Consider the following 21,138-nt stretch of genomic DNA (forward strand, 5'->3'; position numbering starts at 1 on the left):
CCTGATATATGACACCAACAATCACTAAGCTTTGCTTCTTATGGGTTAAAGTAAGACACCCTGAAATCCATCTTCATTAAGCCATGTACTGATAAAAGAACAATGTGCAGAGGAATTACGTTAAACTTGCATGGGCCTACAGAAAAATAGACTTTTCTTATTATTAAGTGTTAGTACAATTACAAAAATATTAACATCATCAATGGATATTTGTTGAGTTCATGTATGTGACAGTCATCCTGCTAAGCATTTTATATTCTCTGGTTATCTGACTCTTCCATTATCTCTTCTGCTAGTGTTATTATGAACTGAAATACTAGGAAGTTGAGGATACTAAATAACACAATAGTTACCTGACTGCAAAGTCCATGTCCTTAACAACACCTACAACACTGCTCTGGTATATAGCTCTAAACTGATCCATCATCGGGAGGGGTTGGTACTCTCACCTGAAAAACCTAGCACAGGCCAAAATGCTGAAGGAGCTGTTGTTAGCACTTATGTCCAGGACATACCAGTTAAACCAGGTTATTGCCAAGAGAGAACCTGTGTTTTATAAAAGATGAGTCCAGTATGCAACTGAAGCTGAAGCTTAAGATCACCAACTTAGAGTGGCATGGGATTCAGAAGCTGGACTGCAGAGCAGGAGAGAAATCTCAGTATGTTCAGAGCCATGCAGCAGAAGTCATTTTCAATAACCAGTGACCAGTGACCAGACCTCTACTATCAAGAGCAGAGAACCTGGAGCCGGAGGGATGACTCAGTAGTTAAAAGCACTGCTCTTTCACAGGACCTGGCTTTGATTCCCAGCACCCACATGGCAGCTCACAACTGTCTGTAACTCTAGTCTAGGAAATTCTATGCTCTCTTCTGGCTTCCATAGGCACTACACACAGGTGGTGCAGACAGACATACAGGCAAAACACACACACATTAAGAGGAGAGGTGGAAGGAAACCTTGGGCCAGTGAGAAGGCTCAGTGGTTAAAAGTACATGCCATTGGCAACTTGAGATCAAGCACCTGAAGCCACAGGGTGGAAGTAGAGAAATAGCTTCTGCAAGCTGTCCCCTCACAAACATACATGTAACACACATGCACACATATATACACATAACACACACATATATGCATATGGAGCGAGAGAGAGAGAGAGAGAGAGAGAGAGAGAGAGAGAGAGAGAGAACAGGAACCACACCTTATCCATAAGTCAGGAAGCGAATTTTTCATAGTGTTTTCCAGTGTCTAAACAGCCCAAGAATATGTACAATACAGTACAAGAATATGTACGTTCCTTATGCCAGAACAACCCTAATCACACTCTTACCTTTTGAGCATCCATGCTTTCCCATTATCACTTCTATCCTCCCATATACCTTCTTTCTTGGGTTAGCTACCCTATTTTAACTCTCCTATAATTTTTCCCAATGTGGATGCCCTCCCACTTCTCAGCTGACACAATCTCCTGTCAAGACTTTCACTATAGGTTCCCCCAGTCCTGTACTCACCTGCAAGAGATCCTCATGTTCCTTGTGGTACCCTCTCCCACTTCAAATTCTTCCTAGCTCCACTATACCCCTAGTTCCTCTGCATTCACTTCTACTTTACAAAAACCTTGATTTTTCTCTGGGATATCAGTTAACAGTTCATTTTTTCCTTTTGTGGGGTGGGGTCTGTCTAAAGTTGCCCTAGTTGAATCTCTAACTCAAAAACAGGTGCCCAAGTGATCCTGCCACCCCAGTACCCTGAGTGATGGGGACCACAAGCCTCAGCCACTTCTTATTGGAACCGCTCCATCCTGTCCCTTTTCTCTTTACCTTTGCTACGCTGAATATATCAAGTTTGGTACATTGAAGCTCAAAGCCCTTCTATCATGACCCCTAGAATACTTTTCCCTCTTTAAGTGTCTTCATCAGAGGCCGCGTGTGGATAGGAGAATGAGACACAGGATTACTTTCTAAAAACCAAAAAACATTATCAGCACTCACTTTAGATGCTTAGGAAACCTAGGCTTGGGCAAGACTTGAAAAAGACTTATGGATAATATTTACTGGCCAAATTTAGCTGAAGAAGTAAATCTACCAAGTGACAGGAATCATATAAACATCTAATAAAGGCTATCTCAATATAGCAACAGGTCATAAATACCTGAATTCAGCCAGCAAGATGGTTCAGCAGGTAAAGATGTTTGCCACCAAGCCTGGTACCCTGAGTTTGATTCCTGGCAGGCACATGCTGAAAATAACTGACTTCCACAAACTGTCTTCTGACCTCCAAGCACACATCATGGCACCCATGTACACAAATATTATTTATGTACACACTTCCCAAAGAAATACATGTAAAATAACCAAATGTTTGAAAGTGCTTGCCCTCATAAAAGAGCCTAATTCTACATATGAAATGGACTAGAGAATTCTATGAGCTTAGTCTGGCCCCATGTCAAGGTTATGACCTCCTTCCCAAAGTTACTGAGGACAAAAATCAAACAGTCCAGGGAAAGGGAGCAGGGTGTTGACCATAATAAAATGACTGGATAGTCAACCTAGTGGGGAAGATGCAAAATACAATGTTATGGAGTGATCTGCTATATAATCTTAGGCAATCCACTTTGATGCTCTAGTGAATCCAGAGACTTCATGTAAAAGAACATGGACTAACAAAGTTTCACAGCCTGAGCACTGAAGCTGTGTTTCCAGGGTAATGGGCCGGGGGTGGGGGGGGGGGGAGTGCCATAGTGAAAATATTATGAAAATGAAGATAAAAATGTGATATAAGGCTTTAAGGAAAGGTTTAGAAATATTGACAACAAATTTTCAAGTCAATAGGGAAGGGCTTAGAGGTGACTACCGCCAAGGTCCACTGACTCATGATAGTCTAATGGAGTGCCACACTGATTTATAGACCTGGGGTCGGAAAGGCAAGAGCAATAAACCATGTTCTCTATGATACCTCCTAATGACCCCCTGTTCCATGCTCCAAAGCTTTGAAAGAGACCAAGTCATAGCACCCAGAATGGAATCTTAGGTTCTCTGAGGATGTCAGAGTAATGCCAAGTGGAAATTGTTCTGACTGACCCACAGGTCTTGTTGGAGATTCTATAAAAGATACTGTCCTCTGTTACAGACACTGCATCCCACCAGAAGGGGTACTAGTAACGGGCTGGCTTTCTAGAGGAGGCAGTCATTCTTTTTCTTCTAGAAATTGGGACTGTAAATGTAATTAAAGAATTAAATCCCTGCATCTGAAACTGATGAAAATTTAGATCACTGGACTAAGAGTTGCACTGGTATCTGTAGTCAACACCTACATGCTGTTGCATTTGTATATAATTGCAATCCTTCTAGAAATGGGCATGGATCTAGTAGAACAGGATGGGAAATTCTTGTTACCACAACAAAAGACTTGGGGCATAATGAAGAAATGTTGAAAGTGCAGAAGCCATACAACACCAAGATGGTTCACTGTACAATGTCAACAATCCAAAGACCTCTCAGTCCATTAAAAAAAAAAAAAAAAAACCCAGGAGACCCATAATCCAGGTAAGAACCAGGACATAAGTCATCTTTTCCTGAGAGTTTATGAAGAGCTAGAAGGATCATACATGTATCATTAAACAAACAAAGCAAGGCAAAACACTTGAATTCAGTTACTCTTCCTCTGTAATACTCAGGATGAAACATTCTTCAAGTATCAGAAAAAACTTAAGTTTGAACTTTAAACTTTTCTTAAAACAGGTCAAGCAAACTGTACAAAAATTAAACTTCATATCTCTGAGGCTTTAGTGGTATTAGTGAACTTTGCAAGCAACTTAAAATTGGTGGGTTTGGGGTCAAAGGGGTAGATGGCAAAGTAGACATTATCTTAACATCAATCCAGGTATTTTACAGTTCAATTCCAAACAAGCTTGTGAGAAAGGTTCCCAGAAGTTCTATGAAGTGTAGTGAGAGTTCTGAAGAAGACAAAGCTGACCACAGCAGTAAAGAGCCAGAGTCAAACTATGAAAATCAGAAGATGCAGCCTCCCAGATCTACAAAGGTAGATGACTGTATCTGGGAAGTCTGATGACAGCAGGAGAAAGAAGCCAGTCAGGCAGCCAGTAGCTGAGGGACATTAGGACCTGCCCCAGAGGACAGAGCTGGTGGGCGTGGACTGCACAGCTTCAGTCTATTGAGTGTTGTCATAGACAACAATGGACACTGACCTGAGCTCTACACACACACACACACACACACACACACCTTTAACCTCTATTCTTTGAAGAAATGTGGGTTATCTCTCTCTGCTCAGCTTTTTCTTGCCCCCGGAAAACAAAAAGTAGCACAAACACTATGATGTCAGAAGTGTCCCATTGTGTTTTTTTTTTAAAAAAAAATCACATCTATGAAAAGTATTCATGCATTCATTCAAATTTTAAGTTCAATCATTAGCTTACATCAGCAGAGAAGCAAGGCAGCCACCAAAGTACACTTTAGTTCAACAAATAAATAAATAAATAGAACCACTATACGTCATCATTTAAATAGCAATAAACATTCCTCCACCTCCTTCTTTTTACTATCCCAGGGATGGTAAACTGTGCACTGTCCCAGGAACTACACAACATAAGAAATTTATTCTATATATGCATAGTCACACACCTCACAGTCTTATTAAGGTTCAAATATACACCATTTACCAAGCAAATACAAGTCTACCACCTGTATAGTCTAGGCACTGCCTTTATGTAGTTCATGTTCTAGTGAAGAACACTACAGCTTGACAAAGTAGTGACTATTAAAGATCAAAGGATCTCACATGTTACCTTGAACTTAAATCTATTCCATAAGGAAGTTGTCCACAAAATAAAATTCTGAAATAGTACCTCTAGCTGGGGATGTAATTCAGTGGTTGAGTGGCTGGCCTAGCATGTACATGCTGGGTTTGATCCCAGCACCTCAAAAGAATAAAAATAAACAAATTATTTAAAAGGAAAATAAATAATTTTCCTTTACATAGTGAGTTCCCAATCAATGGTTGTTCCAGTTACATGGAATTCAGCTTCAAAGTAAAGTACAGTTGGATTATAACAATTGTATGATTTTTGACCCTCCAACATGCTTTATATTCGCTTACTTTTCTCCTAGATATAGCATCTTACTCAAGCAATGTTTCTAAGTAATCCACAGAATTCAGTAACAGTTTATATAATAAGTAAAAGCCACATTTTTTTCCTCTCTTTTGTTCAACGTCCCCAAATGCCATCATCATTCAAATAAGAGAATTGATTTGCAGGGAATCTCTAGTGACAATGTCAAACTGTTTGTGCTTAATAATGGCTTTTCAGAAAGGCAGACAATATGCTCTTACTCTCCTGGTTTTGTGGATCCCTTTTTTTTTTTTTTTCATTTCCTTTTATAGATCAAAGACAACTGTAAGCAAAATTTTTCACCAAATTGGTTTATGGTGGGTTTTTTTTTTTGTTTGTTTGTTTGTTGGATTTTGTGCAGAATCAGCAGAGTGATAAGCTCTTTGCGCTAAGGTCAGCCCCTTTAACCACAGGGGCTTGCACTTCTGCTTCAGCTATTCAACATGCCCTGGGTTCAAGACAAGTGAGCATGGCTGCATTCAGACTGAGCCTCCAGGGCACAAGGTCTGAACTCAACTTTCTCTTCTGGTGTCAAAGTGTTTTTGTTCTCAGAGCCTTCCTTCAATCACTTAAAAACATGAAGTCATTCTTACAGGCGAGAGTTGCACAGGTAACAACATGTGTCCTGCTGATTCCCGTGGTGGCATTTTCATTATGGAGAAGAGTGTAACAACAGCCCTGATTTTTGACAAACTCAATTTTTTCAAGCTCTGCTATTCCAAAGTACTTAGTTACTCCAATACTTCATGTTCAGACAAATACTCCCGAAAAATCTAAGTTGCCCATTTGCTGTTCAAATGGAAAGACCAAATTTTAAACCCAATTTTTGGTTTACAAACCACCTGTCTTTTAACTAAATTATAAAGAACTTATCAAGTACACACCATGAACTGTATAAAAACACATTTAGTGAGTTCTGAGGTGAAAATCTTTTGCTGTCTTCTGTAAGAACCTCTACTGTATACAGAGCATTATCACACACAGGTTTGCTGCATTCAGTGTGCGGAAGGTCAAGGAACTCACCACTGTGGACATGTTGCAAAACCGTTATTTCTTTAGAAATACTTACCATGAATGAACATCACAGGGCTCACTTAGAATTCTTTGGAAGGTCAGCTTCAAGAAGGTAACTTAAAATTTAGTCACCAATTAAGTTAAGGAAGTATAAACTCAGAACTTGTATTTAGAGCAAAGCCAAGTCCTAAAGCATATTCTATCTGTGGTGCCATGGAAAACCCTCAGAACGTTCAAGGTGCCTGTTTCAGTACACAGGTAAGGCTCAAAAGTAATTCCTTACATCTGCCCCAGGAAAGGGACAAATACAGAATTTAACACCGTACCTTTGAAATAACCATGTAAACAATCACATTTAGTAAACCAAATTCATGATCATTTAAGCTCTTAACCAAAAGACCAACTAACAACAAAATCAAACTATAACAAAGGATAAAACTTTTCAAGGTGAATGCTTAACAAAATTTGGAGAAAGCACAAAATATGAAAACTGACTTCAAATACAAATATACTATAAAAATCTTATAGCATTAAAAATAAAGAAATAAATGCATATTTTCCTCTTGAGAATTTGTCTCCTAGGAATGGTGGTGATCACTTAGAGCAACAGTGTTAGTGCCAATCATGGCGGGAGATACTTAGATAACCATAGAGAAAGTTTAAAAAAAAAATCAACATTTTTAAATGTATATGAAGTTAAAATTATAAAAGTTAAAATTAAAAATCTGTCATAAGAGATTTACTATAGAAAGAGAATGTTTCTGAAATATAAGAATTCTTTTTCTGAAATGAACTTATGACAATTGGGCAATTTACATCATGAAGACACTTTCTTCATTATAAATCCTTATTTACATTTTGAATGTTGCTGATCTTTTCTTCAAACATACAAAGATATATATGGCATTTATTTAAATTTCTCTGATGAAGTAATAATTTAAAGTAATCAAAGGATGCCATTTATTGAGTACTTATTATGTGACCAACATCACGCTAAATATAAATACATTCTGTTCAATCTTTCTTACTAGGGAAAAGGACAGGAAGGAGACTCTTGTTTCTCTTTGTTTCCTCTTTTTTTCCTTACTTTGTCTGCCATTATACCTCTCAGATTTTTTTTAGGTTCAACTTAAATAAATAAAATAAAAAGCAAGTTAGTGCAATGGTGTCATCTATAGTCCCACTCAGAAGGCGGAAGCAAGGGCATCACTTGAGACCAGGAGTACGACGAGCTAGCCTGGGCAACATAGCCTGACACTGTCACTTTAAAAAAGAATCCCAGCCTTAGTTGCTTTGCTTCAAGCCATGTAAAGCTATTGTAATGTTCCTGCCTAGGAGACAAACTGAGTTTTCAGTTCTTGAAACATGAAATAAAAAGCATTTGGAAAGCATTAAAAGTGACATCCCCAAAGCAATTAGATTTCAACCTCACCCAAAACAACAGGTATACTATAATTTGTTCCAAATAATTCCTCTTGCCCCTATCAGACGCTGTCTAACCATTACTCACTCTGCTGAATTTTAAGCTAACAACTTACTGTTCTTCATCTCCCCTCTACATGTCTGTTTCTGTTGGGCAAGTCACATAACTACAACAGCAGTTCAATTAGTCAATGGGTAACTGAAGATAGCACTGTACAACGGACGTTAAAAAAGACAGGCATTCATTAACTAGAAGATACTTCACATAGGCATGATATCACTTTAATAAACAAGTTGAATCCTCAGTCAGACTACATATGTTTATCCCTAGAAAATTTATTCCAAATTCACAATTATACATTCTATGATTATTTTGTAAACCACACAGAGAAAGAAAATTTTTCTACATCTTGCAGTGCCGAAGATGGAGCACAGGGCCTTGGCATGCTAGTTCTGAACTACAACCCCCGCACTACTCTTGCGTTTCTAATTAGGATACAATAGTCAAGATTACTTTGACATAAAGTATGTTCTCTTTGACTCATACTCCAGGTTAGTAGACATTTAGGATTAGGATTACCTGCCTATTGAAAACCAAGAACCATCTCTACTTTCTCTACGCTGTATCTAACAAAAGCCCTTGCCTATAAGGAACAGACTCTACTTCTCCCATTTTAAAATTCTTCTCTTCTCATAATATGTGATTGCTGGTGAAGTTGGAAAAGCTCCTAGTCAAGTGAGGTCGACATATAATTTGAGAACCATTACAAAATAATGGAATTCTACAACACAGCTCATTCATCCATCACTTTGATTACTTTGCTCACCGATCATTCATTCTTCAAATGTTTATTGTCAGCTGTGCGAGTTGTAGATGCTAGGAATACAGTAATGAACAACAATTGGGGGGAAAAAAAACCTGCCCCAATGGAGCTTACATTCTAGTTCATCAAAAAATATCTCCAGTTAAAAGGGAAGTACTCGTACATAAGAGGAAAGCATTCTGAAAGGCTTCCCTAGTCAGAACCCTAAAGGCAACAGTGACTACAATCAGTACTTCATTAGTATTTCTTTACCCAAAGCAAAGGCACCATTCTTATTTTATTATAATAATTAGTTTATTAATTTCCTTGAGGTTTAACTTATTCTGTGCCACTGCCATTTTTCATCAACAGATACTTTCTAAATTTCTGAAACATTCCACTAGTTCCTTGAGGAGATTAAAAGAGAGGTAACAGTTGTTCAGTTTTCTAAAGTCCCTGATGATCAACAGGTATGAAATGAAGCGATGGTCTTCGTGTCTTCACTAGAAGGGAAATGGTTTCAAGACTACAGAACTGCTCACTATTCGTGGCTCTACAAGACTTAACAGTTCACTGCCAATGCCTGCATCTGAAGGCTTACAGCTCTGTTTCTTGATGTCCTGCCCATTACCTGAACTTCTGCTTGCTTTCCTTTTTTTCTTCCTTTCTTTGTTTTGTTTGTTTTTTGTTTGTTTGTTTGTTTGTTTGGTTGGTTGGTTTTGGTTTTTCAAGACAGGGCTTCTCTGTAGCTTTGAAGCCTGTCCTAGAACTAGCTCTTGTAGACCAGGCTGGCCTCAAACTCACAAAGATTCGCCTGTCTCTGCCTCCCAAGTACTGGGATTAAAGGTGTGCACTATTACGTGGTATCATTCGAAATTGGATTTGCCCCTGACAAGAGACCAGATCTAATGCTCACTTGGGATTACTATCAATTTAGTTACAGCTAAAAAATTCTGGATTCTTCTACTGAGCTCTCATTTCTTGTCCATGCCCTTATTTTCTCTAACATAATCCACTCAAGAATCAGGGTCAGTTGATACAGTTAAAATGAATTCTAAGTTTAATGCAGCAAGTTCTAACTCCCACTTTGCTTCTCTCTCCTCCTGACACCATCAATGGGAATGCTTTTCACTCTTACAGTCAGAACCGTCTTTCTTTTATCCTTCTGACCAGATATTACAAACACTTAAGAAATTACTAAGTATGCCAGAGTTAATAGAACAAAAGACAAAAAGCCAGGAATAAAAACACCAACTTTGCTATGCATACGAGAAAGGAAGATCCAGTCATGCTAAACAGCGCATCACCCTGTGCATCATTTCTGCAGCTTTGCTCCTATATTCACTCAACATTTTATTTATCTATTTATTTATTATTTATTTTGCAGAGTTGTGGGGAGGGTTAACACGAGATCTCATATAATCCAGAAGGATCTCAAGATTACTATGTAGCCAAGAATGACCTGGAAATCCTGATTCTGCAGCTTCCAACCTCCCAAGTGCTGGGATTATAGATGTGTAAAACCACACCCAACTCCTGCTCAACGGGCATTTATTGAGTTCTTCTTAAGTCATAGGAAGAGCTGAGATCTTTTGTTGTTTTTAATGGCAATACAATGACATGATTCCAAAGAAGACGAATCTTTGACATGGAGATCATGTTCATTACAATGAATTTTGTCTGACTCAAAGAAAAGGTATCAGGAAATGATAACACAACAGACCTTTAGCCATCTTTAAAAGCACTGAGAAAGAGAGAGAGAGACAATTCTAGGAAGACAGATGGTTGTTGTCCTCCTTTGACAGCTGTGTATACTTCTCACGTCCCTGCTTTTGGCTCTGGTTTTCTTATATTTATTCTTCCTCCTTTCCTTAACTGGTCATAATAGGACACTGTGACTCATATTATTTACTGAATTGTGTTCCTGTTTACAATATGAAAATCAGACCAAGTACACATTTCATCTTTGCAGCTGAAACATGCAATAAATAAATAAATAAATTTTAGAAAAGCTTGTTTTGAGGGACCTGGAAGGGTAGGTCTACAATCCTTGAAATTTTTTATCATTATTATCCACACATATATCAGTACACTGAAATTCTGTGTTGGCAAGAATAAATGCTACATTTAAAAAAGTAACAGTGTACATTACGAATCTACACACACACAAAAATAGCATCAAATTACATAGGGCATATGTATAAAAGAGAAAGATATATTTAATGGAAAAAGTAAAATCAATCTGTCCAAATAATCATTTCAATAAAAAGAAAGGAATGCATTCCAAGTAAGAGTTATCACCTTTTATATACCAAAAATAAGGAGGTTTCCCACTTTTAAGACCAGCCTTTAAGCAGAGTTTGTCAGGAACTTTTTGTATAACTCTCACTTTACAATATCTTCAGTGAGTTCTATGAACTGGAAACTACTCACCAATTTCCCAGAATTAAATAACTTCTAAAAATTCTATGTAATCCCATCACATAAGAATAGCACAGTAACTTTTCTTCACCACACACATAAGAACTATAGTTAATAATTATAACTTATTCTTTATTTGTTATCTTTCTACAGAAACGATCAACAGCCTGACCAGGAAATTGTACACATTGTAAATACAAGTTTAGTAAACTACTGATTAGACTGTTATGGTTCAAGTACTTCTAGAACATGATGTCACGTATCAAGTCATCAATTCCAAAACAATCATTTATTGACAAGAAAGTACAAAGAAATGTACAAATGCACATTCTATCCCCATATAGTCCATCTATCTAACTCCCTTTTAGTCTAGGACATGGCCTTTTGGAGATATAAGGATGGATAAAATATTCCTCCTATTTCCTAATAACCCAATAATAAACCAGCATGTACTTAAGTTACATAGTCCATGTCATCATTAATTGTATCTTATGAGTTACCAAGAAAGTCTTCTCTTGTGATACACCACATGTCTAAAGTGAACAAAATACTTTAGTGTCAACATCCATAAACCACGGCTAGACACAAGTCATATCACATCTCTAACGTTTGCTTGGAAGGAACAGTTCACAAGGGAAAGTCACAGGTGATAAAAATGACATTTATAAGTCATATACTAACACACTTTAAGAGAGCAAAAGCCTCTTGCTGGTTAAACCAGACTGAGGTCACTGGAGAAATCAGCTGTTAGTTGTGCTTTTCATACTGGATTGAAAATCAAAGCCCCTCACACGTCTAACTTTATTGCTTTTACTTCAGTTTCTTCAAGGATGTTTCTTGTGCAATTTATTTCATCCAACTTACTTAAGGTTGGTTCCATTATATCTCTAACATGCCTAACATGCTCTTCCAAATCCTGGTAAGTGCCAGTACTTTTAGTTTCTCTCACATTCTCCTTAAAATAGCAATACAGATGGAGAGAATCAGGAAATCATCATGGTTAGTAAATAGTGCCTAGTTGCTCTTCTACTATGACAGGACATGTGGTTTTGTTGGTTCATGTCTGTAATATCCTTGTGTGGAATCTTTTAGATTGTATGTTTCTGAGTGGTAAATTCTAGCCTTTTAGTTTGTGCAGGGAGCCAGGTTAGAATTTAACACTACACTGTGCATCTTACCTAGAACTACTTCCATAAAGAACATGAGTTCAGTGTTAGACTAACATGGGAACAAGGGACCAGTGACACATTTTAGAAGAGCTGGAAAATTCAGATGACCACTCACTAAACATAAAATCATCATTCCACAAAGATTTTATTCACATTAAACTTGCACAGTAGCAAAAAATAAAATAAAAATTAAAAAATCAAAACATAAAACTAAGCCACATTATTAAAGAACAATATACAATAGAGATTTGAACTTCTCAATGGCATTAGAAGGTATATCCATAAATAACATTTACAATTCTAGTGTTAGATCTTTCAAGGTGTCTAAAGCTTCACAGTGCTAGAAATGACTTCTATCAGAACACATGCAAAAATGTGCAACATAATGATCCATATTAATGACACAAAATAGCAGGCCAGTTATTTATCATTCCAGCATGGCCATGCCTCTCTATGTTCTAAAAACAAACAACCCCCCAAATCCAGGTCCCATTCATTCTTCAATTATGCCTTTTGTCACTCTGCTTTATTATATTCAAACAGTCACTGTTAGTGCTCTTCACCACGACTTTCAGGTTGACGTCACTCCCTGCCTGCTGGCTGTCAGGACTGGGGGACGCCCCTCTCCCAGACTCACCTTCTTCCGGATGTCTTCATCGTTTGCTCCAAGAGAGGCATAGAGCTTGAATGCAGCCTGGCGGAGTTCATGGGCATGTTTTAAGTCATGATCAAGCTGCAGAAAGCAGGGAAGGGATAATTCCAAATTAATCCTTAAGTTACATTTTAATAAAATATAACATTATAATACAATAATAAAAATAAAGCAAATATCTGAGTTTCAGGAAAAGTAGCAACTATTAACATTAGTACTGCCACTAAATGAATTTTCTAGTTACTTTTGGGCTCTGATCACGACTGAGATTTTGCTGTGTCTATGTCAGCGTGACTTGAAATGCAGTCTACCTCTGTCTTAAAGTGATTACTCTGACTTTTGGCATTGATATATGAAGAAAAGTGCATGCTGGACTCTTAGAGTTCAGTACTTGCAGATAGTAGTGTCAGTGGCAAAGATATTTGCTTCCACCAGCTCTTTAAAAGAGGCACACAAAGAGAGGGAACATCTAGACTTGCAGTCTCCAGCTGCAAGCTATACAAACTGAATTCTATTATACCAATATTTTCCAAATTCTGCAGCATTTAAAAAACTTTTAGAAAAAGGGAACCCTCTGTGAAAAACCTCAGCCAATAATCACTAGCTACTAAATTATGTCCAGAGTTTTTAAAGAAAATTATTAAAATTAATTGTTGGTATAAGATAATTACAGCTATGCCTAAATAAACATAAACAGTACTGTTAGTAATTCTCCCATAAACCTGTTTCCTAACAAACTACCATAAAATTAAAATAGAAACATTTTCTCAGGATCCTTAACTATGAATTGTAACTATACAAGGAGTATCAGTAACATTTTTAAACTAAAAGTCATAACGTAATGATCTAAAGGAGCACTTCCTAAAGGTATTACCTTGGAAAAGTGAACTCTTACTTAGTTGGCAGGTATTGTTAAGAGCACTATGAAACCCTCTACTGAATTAGCTACAGCCCAGACAATGGGTCAGCTTTGCCACTAAGCTTTGTAAGTTAGTTGCCACTGATTAAGGATTTAGGATAACCAAATGTTCCATAAACACGAGGTAAGCAGTATCCACTTGAGGCAGCCATGAAGACACTCATCAGAGTAGCTCCAAAAGTGCCAACCCTGACAGCTTGAGGAAGGGCTCTGCAATGGAAACACTTAGCTCTGAGTTCAGGAGCACTGGACCCTACAAATCTTAGCCACCTGCCAGCATAACTTACACCATACAACACAAATTTGGACTGAAATCATCCATATTATTAACTTATTATTATTGATATGATAATTTCTTCCCATAAGTCTAATATCTATACTTTTGTAGTTAAGACATTTTTGGATAACCCAACACCAAAATTAAAGATTACAAATCAAATTTTCACTCGTGTTTATCATTTGGAGATCATTTAAAAATTATTTTGCCTTTATGATTAAAGAATTGAAATGGAAAAACAATTCAATTCTGAAGAGAAGGAATAATCTTCTACACATGAGTTAAGTACATCACGAGTGCTTACACAAACGGTTTAGGACAGTTTCCTGGGGCATGCTCATTTTTCTCCTTGCCTTGCTTTGGAGAAAAGCTCAGGCTGTTCAGGAGACCAGGGTCAGAACTAACTTGCATATTTCTTATTGGTGAGACATTTTATCAGTGTGAGAAAAAGTCCCAGGGAAACAGAGAAGGCACTGCGCCCATCACTTTTACTAGGAAAAGAACTCTACCAAGGACAAGTAGACACATAATTATTTATCTTGTTGCCTGTTTTGAGCTAGGATCTTTTATTATGTAGCACAATTTAGCATCAAATTCACTGTCCTCCTGCCTCAGCCTCCCAAGGGTCAGAATTAGACATGTGTCATCACACCTGGCTTCCAACCCAGAACTTTACTTCATTTATTTATTATTTATTCGTTGGTTGCTTGGTTGGTTGGTTGGTTGGTTTTTTTGAGACATGTTTTCCCTTTGTTGCTTTGTAGTCCGTCCTGAAACTCTCTCTGTAGACCAGGCTGGCCTCGAACTCACAGAGATCCACTGGCCTCTGCCTCCTGAGTGCTGGGACTAAAGGCGTGCATCATCACCGCCTGGCATGGCCCCAATTTTAAAACAGAAGATAGTGCATGTGACTAATGGTAGCACCCTGTCACCTCAGGCCTTTCTAGACAGTGAAAGGACACACCCATCATTCATTTCCAACATTCGCCTGCCGGATGAGTGGCTTCAGAAGTCAGAGTATGTGAAAGGTGAAGAGAGCAGTCATTCTTGGGACCGCGGTAGCATTCAGACACCGACCCTGACCACACACGGAAGTCATTGTCCTACTGTCCTGTCTGCCGTGACCTCCTTAAATAAAGTTATGGTAATAGATTCTCTCAGCAAAATAGATTTGGCAAACAGGTTGAGAGGCAACAAGTCAAAGAAATACCAAACTCCAAGGAACGTTATTTTCAGAAAAAATAAACATGGCTTGGTTCTTAGTGGTCCAAACTGAGGTTAACCTCATTTAACCTCAGTTAAATGAGTGAGCATTTAACCTCAGGCCAAAAGAACAGTGTGAAACCAAATGGAGAAAGACAGGAAAAGGGAGAAGACAAGATTGTGGTGGACAGTGAACTGAGATCAACCAGGTGAAATTAAGAAAAATGCCACCCTTGACCTTAAAAAAAAAAAGAAGAAGAAGAAAGAAAGTAGCACCAGAGATGATTCTGTGACCCTGAACTAAATTAGATACAGACACAATGTCAATACTCAACTAGGGACCCTACTATTTTGGAGACTTAGTTAAGGGAGCCAAGAATGTAATTTTCTTCTTGCTTTGGTGTTTAGCAAAAAAATGTCCTGATGATAAACATTAAATAGCTAGATTTTAAAACCTCACAAACTATTATCTATGTTAATAAAGATAAAAGATCCCTTACTTAAATGGGCTCTCAGATGGAAGATCAATTGTTTCACAGCTGTGCACAGTAAGAACACTTTAAAAACCCAGAAGAACATACCCTTTTAATGTCAGTGATGGCACTCACTGAGCTGGGATACTTGAAATAGTCAGCAAGCATGGCAATGAGGTGATCAGTTATGCTAGCGATTCTCTGTAGCTCAACATCTGGCTCAATCAGATAGGCGAGTGTCTCAGCTCCTTCAACTCTCTCCTCTAGTAATCTTTCCTTACTGCACATTCGAACCAGACAAGGCAAAGTCTGAAAGCAGGGAGATCAATTATTCGCTTTTTGGTAAAGGCAAAAGCTTGATGAAGAACATTTGATAACTAAACCTAATCCAATGGTATTGGTTGGAAATCATGCTTCTATGATACATTTCCTCAGCTGGTTTTTAGAAGTAAAAATGTTTAAACGCAAAAACAAGCAAAATTCAGAAGATTGTTTGTTCTAGCATGCTAAACTCTTAATTAACAGATAACTTGCTTTGAAATTTTATTGGAGAACCTTAGAAAAGTTATTTGAGAACTCTTGACAGATCAAATCATGTTGACAGTCTATCCTATCCTACCTATGTGCTCACCCTAAAAGAAAGCTGGCAGTTTAATCAGCAAAATTTCCTTAGTAATATGGTTGGAATCACATTTATTTACTTATTTATTTTTAGGAGTTAATATTTATCTACAGTTACAAAATCTAAATACAGCTTAAAAATTTTTTACCTCTCTCAGAGTCTACCAGCTCTAAAATTTAGTGGACCATATCAATCACCATTGTTAAGTTTTCACAATACCATGCTGGAATGAGTATAATATACACTCATACAAGTGTGATATACACTAGTTCAATTTTACTTCTGAGGTGCGTCAACCACCCTGACACTGGTCTTATAACATCTCTATATTAGGCTCTCAAAACTACCCTGTGTGTCTATTATCTCTAACGCTGATGCAAAGTAGACACTGAAGTGTTAATACTTACAGGAAGTCACTTTGACTACCACAGTCAACTGTGCTTCACTGTTTTCTAGATTCCTGTTCGTTTCCCCCCAAACTTGGTAAACCAATTAATTTTATTGAGGTTACTTACAGGAGCATAAATGCCTCAAAGAGGGCTGCATCATCCTGTTCTATGTTTTGCCACAGAATCAGAACATTATTAATTCCTACTGTTTCTTATTAGGCTAGTTCAGGTTTTACAACTCAACTACAGGCTTCTCAGGGAAAGATTTTCCTATTCTTTCCTACTTTATTCTTTTCCTAACATTCCTAATTACTAACATTTATCAATACTATAAGTTCATGAGTTATCAAATTCAATGCTCCCACCTGAAGCATCTGAAAATAATACAATGATAAAGAAGTAAGGGTTAAAGAAATAAATAAGCCAGTCTTTTCTAAGAAAGCCCTTACTAGTCTACATAGAGCTATTTACTCAGGGGGTCCTTAAGTCTTTTGCCAAATACTAATGCGACCTAGTCACTTATTTACCTGCTTTTGCATTATTTCTTGATGCTTTGTTTGTTCAGACAGGATCTCACTATGTAATTCAGACTGGCCTCAAGCTTGCAACCCACCTGACTCATTCTTTCTATCTTTTTTTTTTCTTCCAGACAGGGTTTTCCCTGTGTAGTCCTTGCTGCCCTGAAACTTGCTCTGTAAACCAGGCTGGTCTTGAACTCATAGAGATCTGCCTGTCTCTGCCTCCTAAGTGTTGGATTAAAGGCACACGCTACCACTGCCTGGCTTAAACTTAATGTTCTTAACGATCATTTAGTTTTGGACTCATCTTTTCAACAATGGCATAACATTTGTTTTGTTCTTTAAAGCAAGTAAGATGCTGGAATGGGTTTAATACATGGCTAGGCTCACAATACTTCTGTGAGATAGCTAAGCGAAAATTATTGCCTCCACTTTCATATGCAGGAATTAAAGAGTAAGGGATTCCGAGCTAGTCAGAAGCTCTTGGTGTACTGACATGGAACACAGATTTACTCTCTTATTATGCATTTTGACTTCTGGGTGTGAGGGTGAGGTATGTCTTTATCTGTGTAATTGGCCAACAGTACTATTTCATTGGCATTATACATATTTTTACAATTTTATACTCTTATCATAAAAGAAAGATTGTAACAATAAAAGAATTATTTCATTGTGGTATTCATGTACATCTAAACCCAATCTTAGACTAAAAGGCATACCACAGAAAAGCATCATGTCTGATGTCATTTTATGCAGTGCACTCATACCATAATGCCAAGTGGGCAAAAAGAAACAAGAATAGCAACATTCACACTCAACATTCTTAGAGAAGTAATTGGCTTACTTTTAATACAATACAGCTGTCATCTGTCCGAATTGCTCCAGCTCTGCACATATAAGTTAAACTGGAATAAAATGACACAAATTATTTTTGAGGTTTAAAACGTTAAAGAAATACTATTTGCCTTTAAGAGTTTATAAAACAAACAAAAACAAACCCATACACTATTACTTAAGTGACAAGATTCTGACATTCCTTATATGAAATTCAGTTAGCTTTAAAATAAACTAACATAATTATATAAACAGTAGGCTAGCTCTAAAACAAAAACAAACAAGACTTAAATGCCCCCATGAGTAGGCTGAGTAGAGGTATATCTGAAGCGAGGTGTTGTACATAAAGTGGATTCTTTTATCTCTATACTTCTCTCTCTTTTCTTTTTTTCTTCTATACTTTTAATGCTTAAAAATTTCTCTAACAAAAAAGAGATGTTAAAATACACTGATAAAGGGGGCTGAAGAGATGGCTCAGTGGTTAAGAGCATTGCCTGCTCTTCCAAAGATCTTGAGTTCAATTCCCAGCAACCATATGGTGGCTCACAACCATCTGTAATGAGATCTGGTGCCCTCTCTGGCCTGCAGGCACACATGTAGGCAGATATTGAATGCATAATAAATGAATAAATATTTAAAAAAATACACTGATAAAAGGTTAAGGGTCTTATGCAGGAACTGTCCAAGTCCATCAGCAGTGGAAATATCAGAAGAAAGGGCAGCTCTCCATCAGAAACGAGAATTTGGAGGTCCCAATAGCAGCTCTGTGGGTTGGTGAGTGATTCAAGTCTACAGAGAAACAATTTGCTCAATAATTGTATCTAGCCTTGAATGAAAACAAATATATTAAAAGAAAAATTCAAAAACAAATCCAACAAAATGGACCAATGATATGGTTCAGCAGGTAACGGCACTTGCTGGCAAGCCTGATACACCGAGTTCCATCCTGGGAACCCACATGACCATATAAGAAGAACCAACTGGGGACCCACAGTGTCACATGAGGAGAGTCAGCTCTCACAAGTTGTCCTCTGACCTCCACATGTGCTCAGTGGTACATATATACATGTACACACACAATAAATAAATAGATGTGATTTTAAAAATTAAAAAAAAAATAGTGAACTCTTCTGAATTTAAGTCCCTCAGGAAGCTGGGGCAGGGACGAAAACACATCAAAACAGCAGAATTATTTTACTTAAATTCTAAAGGGCTGAAATTTTTGTGGTAATGTCATACTGTCAGGTTTATTATATTTTTCATTTTTAAAAATCTATTACCATATTGTTAATTTATTTAACAAAATTATTTTAACATATTGTTAAATTATTAACAAAAGACAAATACTTTGTTTGAATTTAAGACCAAAACCAAACAAAGAAAGAGTACAAAAGTCTAAGTTTTCTATCAGAATTAAACACTTAGCACAGAACTCTGCACACACATGTTCAACATAGTATTCACCAACACTGATGTCTCTTTATCTGTCTTCCTAGCTGAGTATCTACCTGATCTAATTCTGTTATTTCACACCAAAGACAAGGAGAACATATGAGGACTTAATAATTTTCTGTAAGCAATTTAAGAGTTCAGCCTTGTTACTCATACCAGGTATTTAAAAAAAAATGTCCAGTTTAGAAACATATAAGACAGCCCAGTGAATTTCAAGTTTCAAAATCCCAACAAGATGGTGATGTGAAGTGAGCAGATTATGCTAGTACACTGATATTCCAGTGTTAGCAGATTTTCATCCCGTGCTGTTCTGACTTTTACCATTTTGCTGACGTGAGTTGCATCTCAATAGGCTTATCCCTCTGTAACATCTTCACGAATATCTGTGGTAACAATTCCCCATCAACCAAAACTGGAAACAAAACAGAAGACAAAGAGTAAGAAAGTCCACTAAATCTGTGAAGTTCAGAAGTCAAATCACATAGGTGTTACCAAAAGTTCCAGCCTACCATTTACCAGGGTCATCGATACCTGGGGGTTTTCAAAAGCTAAAACTGAGAAGCATTTCAGTGCTTGCATTCGAACCTGTAAAGACAAATGAAGAAACAAAAAAATATATTTAAGTTTTGAAATACGATTTTAATTTTTAAGAATCTAAACTTCTCTTCTGAATAATTATTTAATTCTACTTAAATAATGAGTAGGCCAAAGTATAACTAAGAGCACTCAAAGGCTTAAGTTCATTAGGACTGTGGGGGAAAAAACAAATTAAAAGATGGCACCACAGAAATAATAGCAATACCTGCACATCCAAAGACTACAGCACAAGTCAAGTCAGTTTTGAAATAATAGAAAAGGAAAAAGTGAGAAAGTAGCAGGTCAAGTTGACAGAAAAATACCTAATCAACTCTAAAAAGCATTATAGAAAATGGAAGTTTTATAAGGCAGAAAGAGGAAGCTTAATAATAATTGCCAAGTGCCTTTCAGGTGGGACATGTCTGTTTCTGTACTGAGGACTGAAGCAAAGGGTTCTGGCCTTTTTTTGTTTTGTTTTGTTAGTATTCTTATAAATGTGTGAGGTGGAATTGGGGCTTAAAACACAAAGCAATGATAGAGTAAAAGTTCGAGAAGGAGAAGCTAGAGTCTATGTTGACACCGGCAGCTCCTCAGTGGAGTATTCACCAGATGACCATACACATCCTCACTCTGAGCCTGACCCTTGGGAGGTCGACAGGCTCTAGCAGGGCAGGAATGGGGCAACCCTGCCCTCCCCTGGGAATGCTCTGCAGCACTGGCATGTGCCCTCAAGTGGAGCCTACAGGATGCTAACGACAGCATATTATTCAGACACTTGCTTCCTCACAAACTCCTAAGATTTAAAATTTGCTATGGTCAAAAAACCTAGTGCAGAAAAGAAAGGAAACTGAAAACTGGGGAACTAATGAAGGTAGAGGATGGCAGAAATGAGCAACTCCCTAAAAAAACCGTTGGTCTTTCTTCTGTTCTTTAGAAAAGTCCATGTGGAATACCACAAGGGGCATGTGGCTGGGCATTAACAAGAAAACCACCAGCACCTCTATAGCTGCTTTGTTTGTTTCTTGGGTTCTTCTGTTTGTCTGAGACAGGGGTTCTCTCTCTGTAGTCCTGGTTATCCTGGAACTTGCTCTGTAGACCAGGAATGGCCTTTAATCAACAGATTCACCTGTTTCTGCCTTCCAGGTTTTGGGACTAAAGGTGTGTACTGCTGGGCTGGAGAGATGGCTCAGTGGTTAAGAGCACTGGTTGCAGCCAGACTGGGAAGGACCAAGCATAAGGCCAAATTAGTCCCTTTGAGTGTGGCTGAC

General features: G+C 37.6%; 1 protein-coding gene across 6 annotated transcripts in view; it reads right to left on the reverse strand.

Moving 5' to 3' along the window:
- Armc8 (armadillo repeat containing 8) overlaps positions 1-21,138 on the reverse strand; it is an 89,361-nt gene that overhangs the window by 32,662 nt on the left and 35,561 nt on the right. For 4 of the 6 annotated variants that reach the window (XM_085689608.2, XM_085689607.2, XM_048417462.3 and 1 more), the window contains exons 8-12: positions 19,804-19,879; positions 19,616-19,706; positions 17,853-17,913; positions 15,588-15,788; positions 12,593-12,688 (exon numbers count right to left, since the gene is read on the reverse strand). In XM_085689608.2, the coding sequence (XP_085545734.1) occupies positions 12,593-12,688; positions 15,588-15,788; positions 17,853-17,913; positions 19,616-19,706; positions 19,804-19,879 (525 nt within the window). The remainder of the gene's footprint in view (positions 1-12,592; positions 12,689-15,587; positions 15,789-17,852; positions 17,914-19,615; positions 19,707-19,803; positions 19,880-21,138) is intronic. The other 2 variants (XM_085689609.2, XM_048417463.3) reach the window with 1 other exon arrangement.

Source organism: Myodes glareolus, chromosome 4, assembly GCF_982192425.1.
Source record: "Myodes glareolus chromosome 4, mMyoGla1.1, whole genome shotgun sequence".
In the NCBI taxonomy this organism is placed as follows: domain Eukaryota; kingdom Metazoa; phylum Chordata; class Mammalia; order Rodentia; family Cricetidae; genus Myodes; species Myodes glareolus.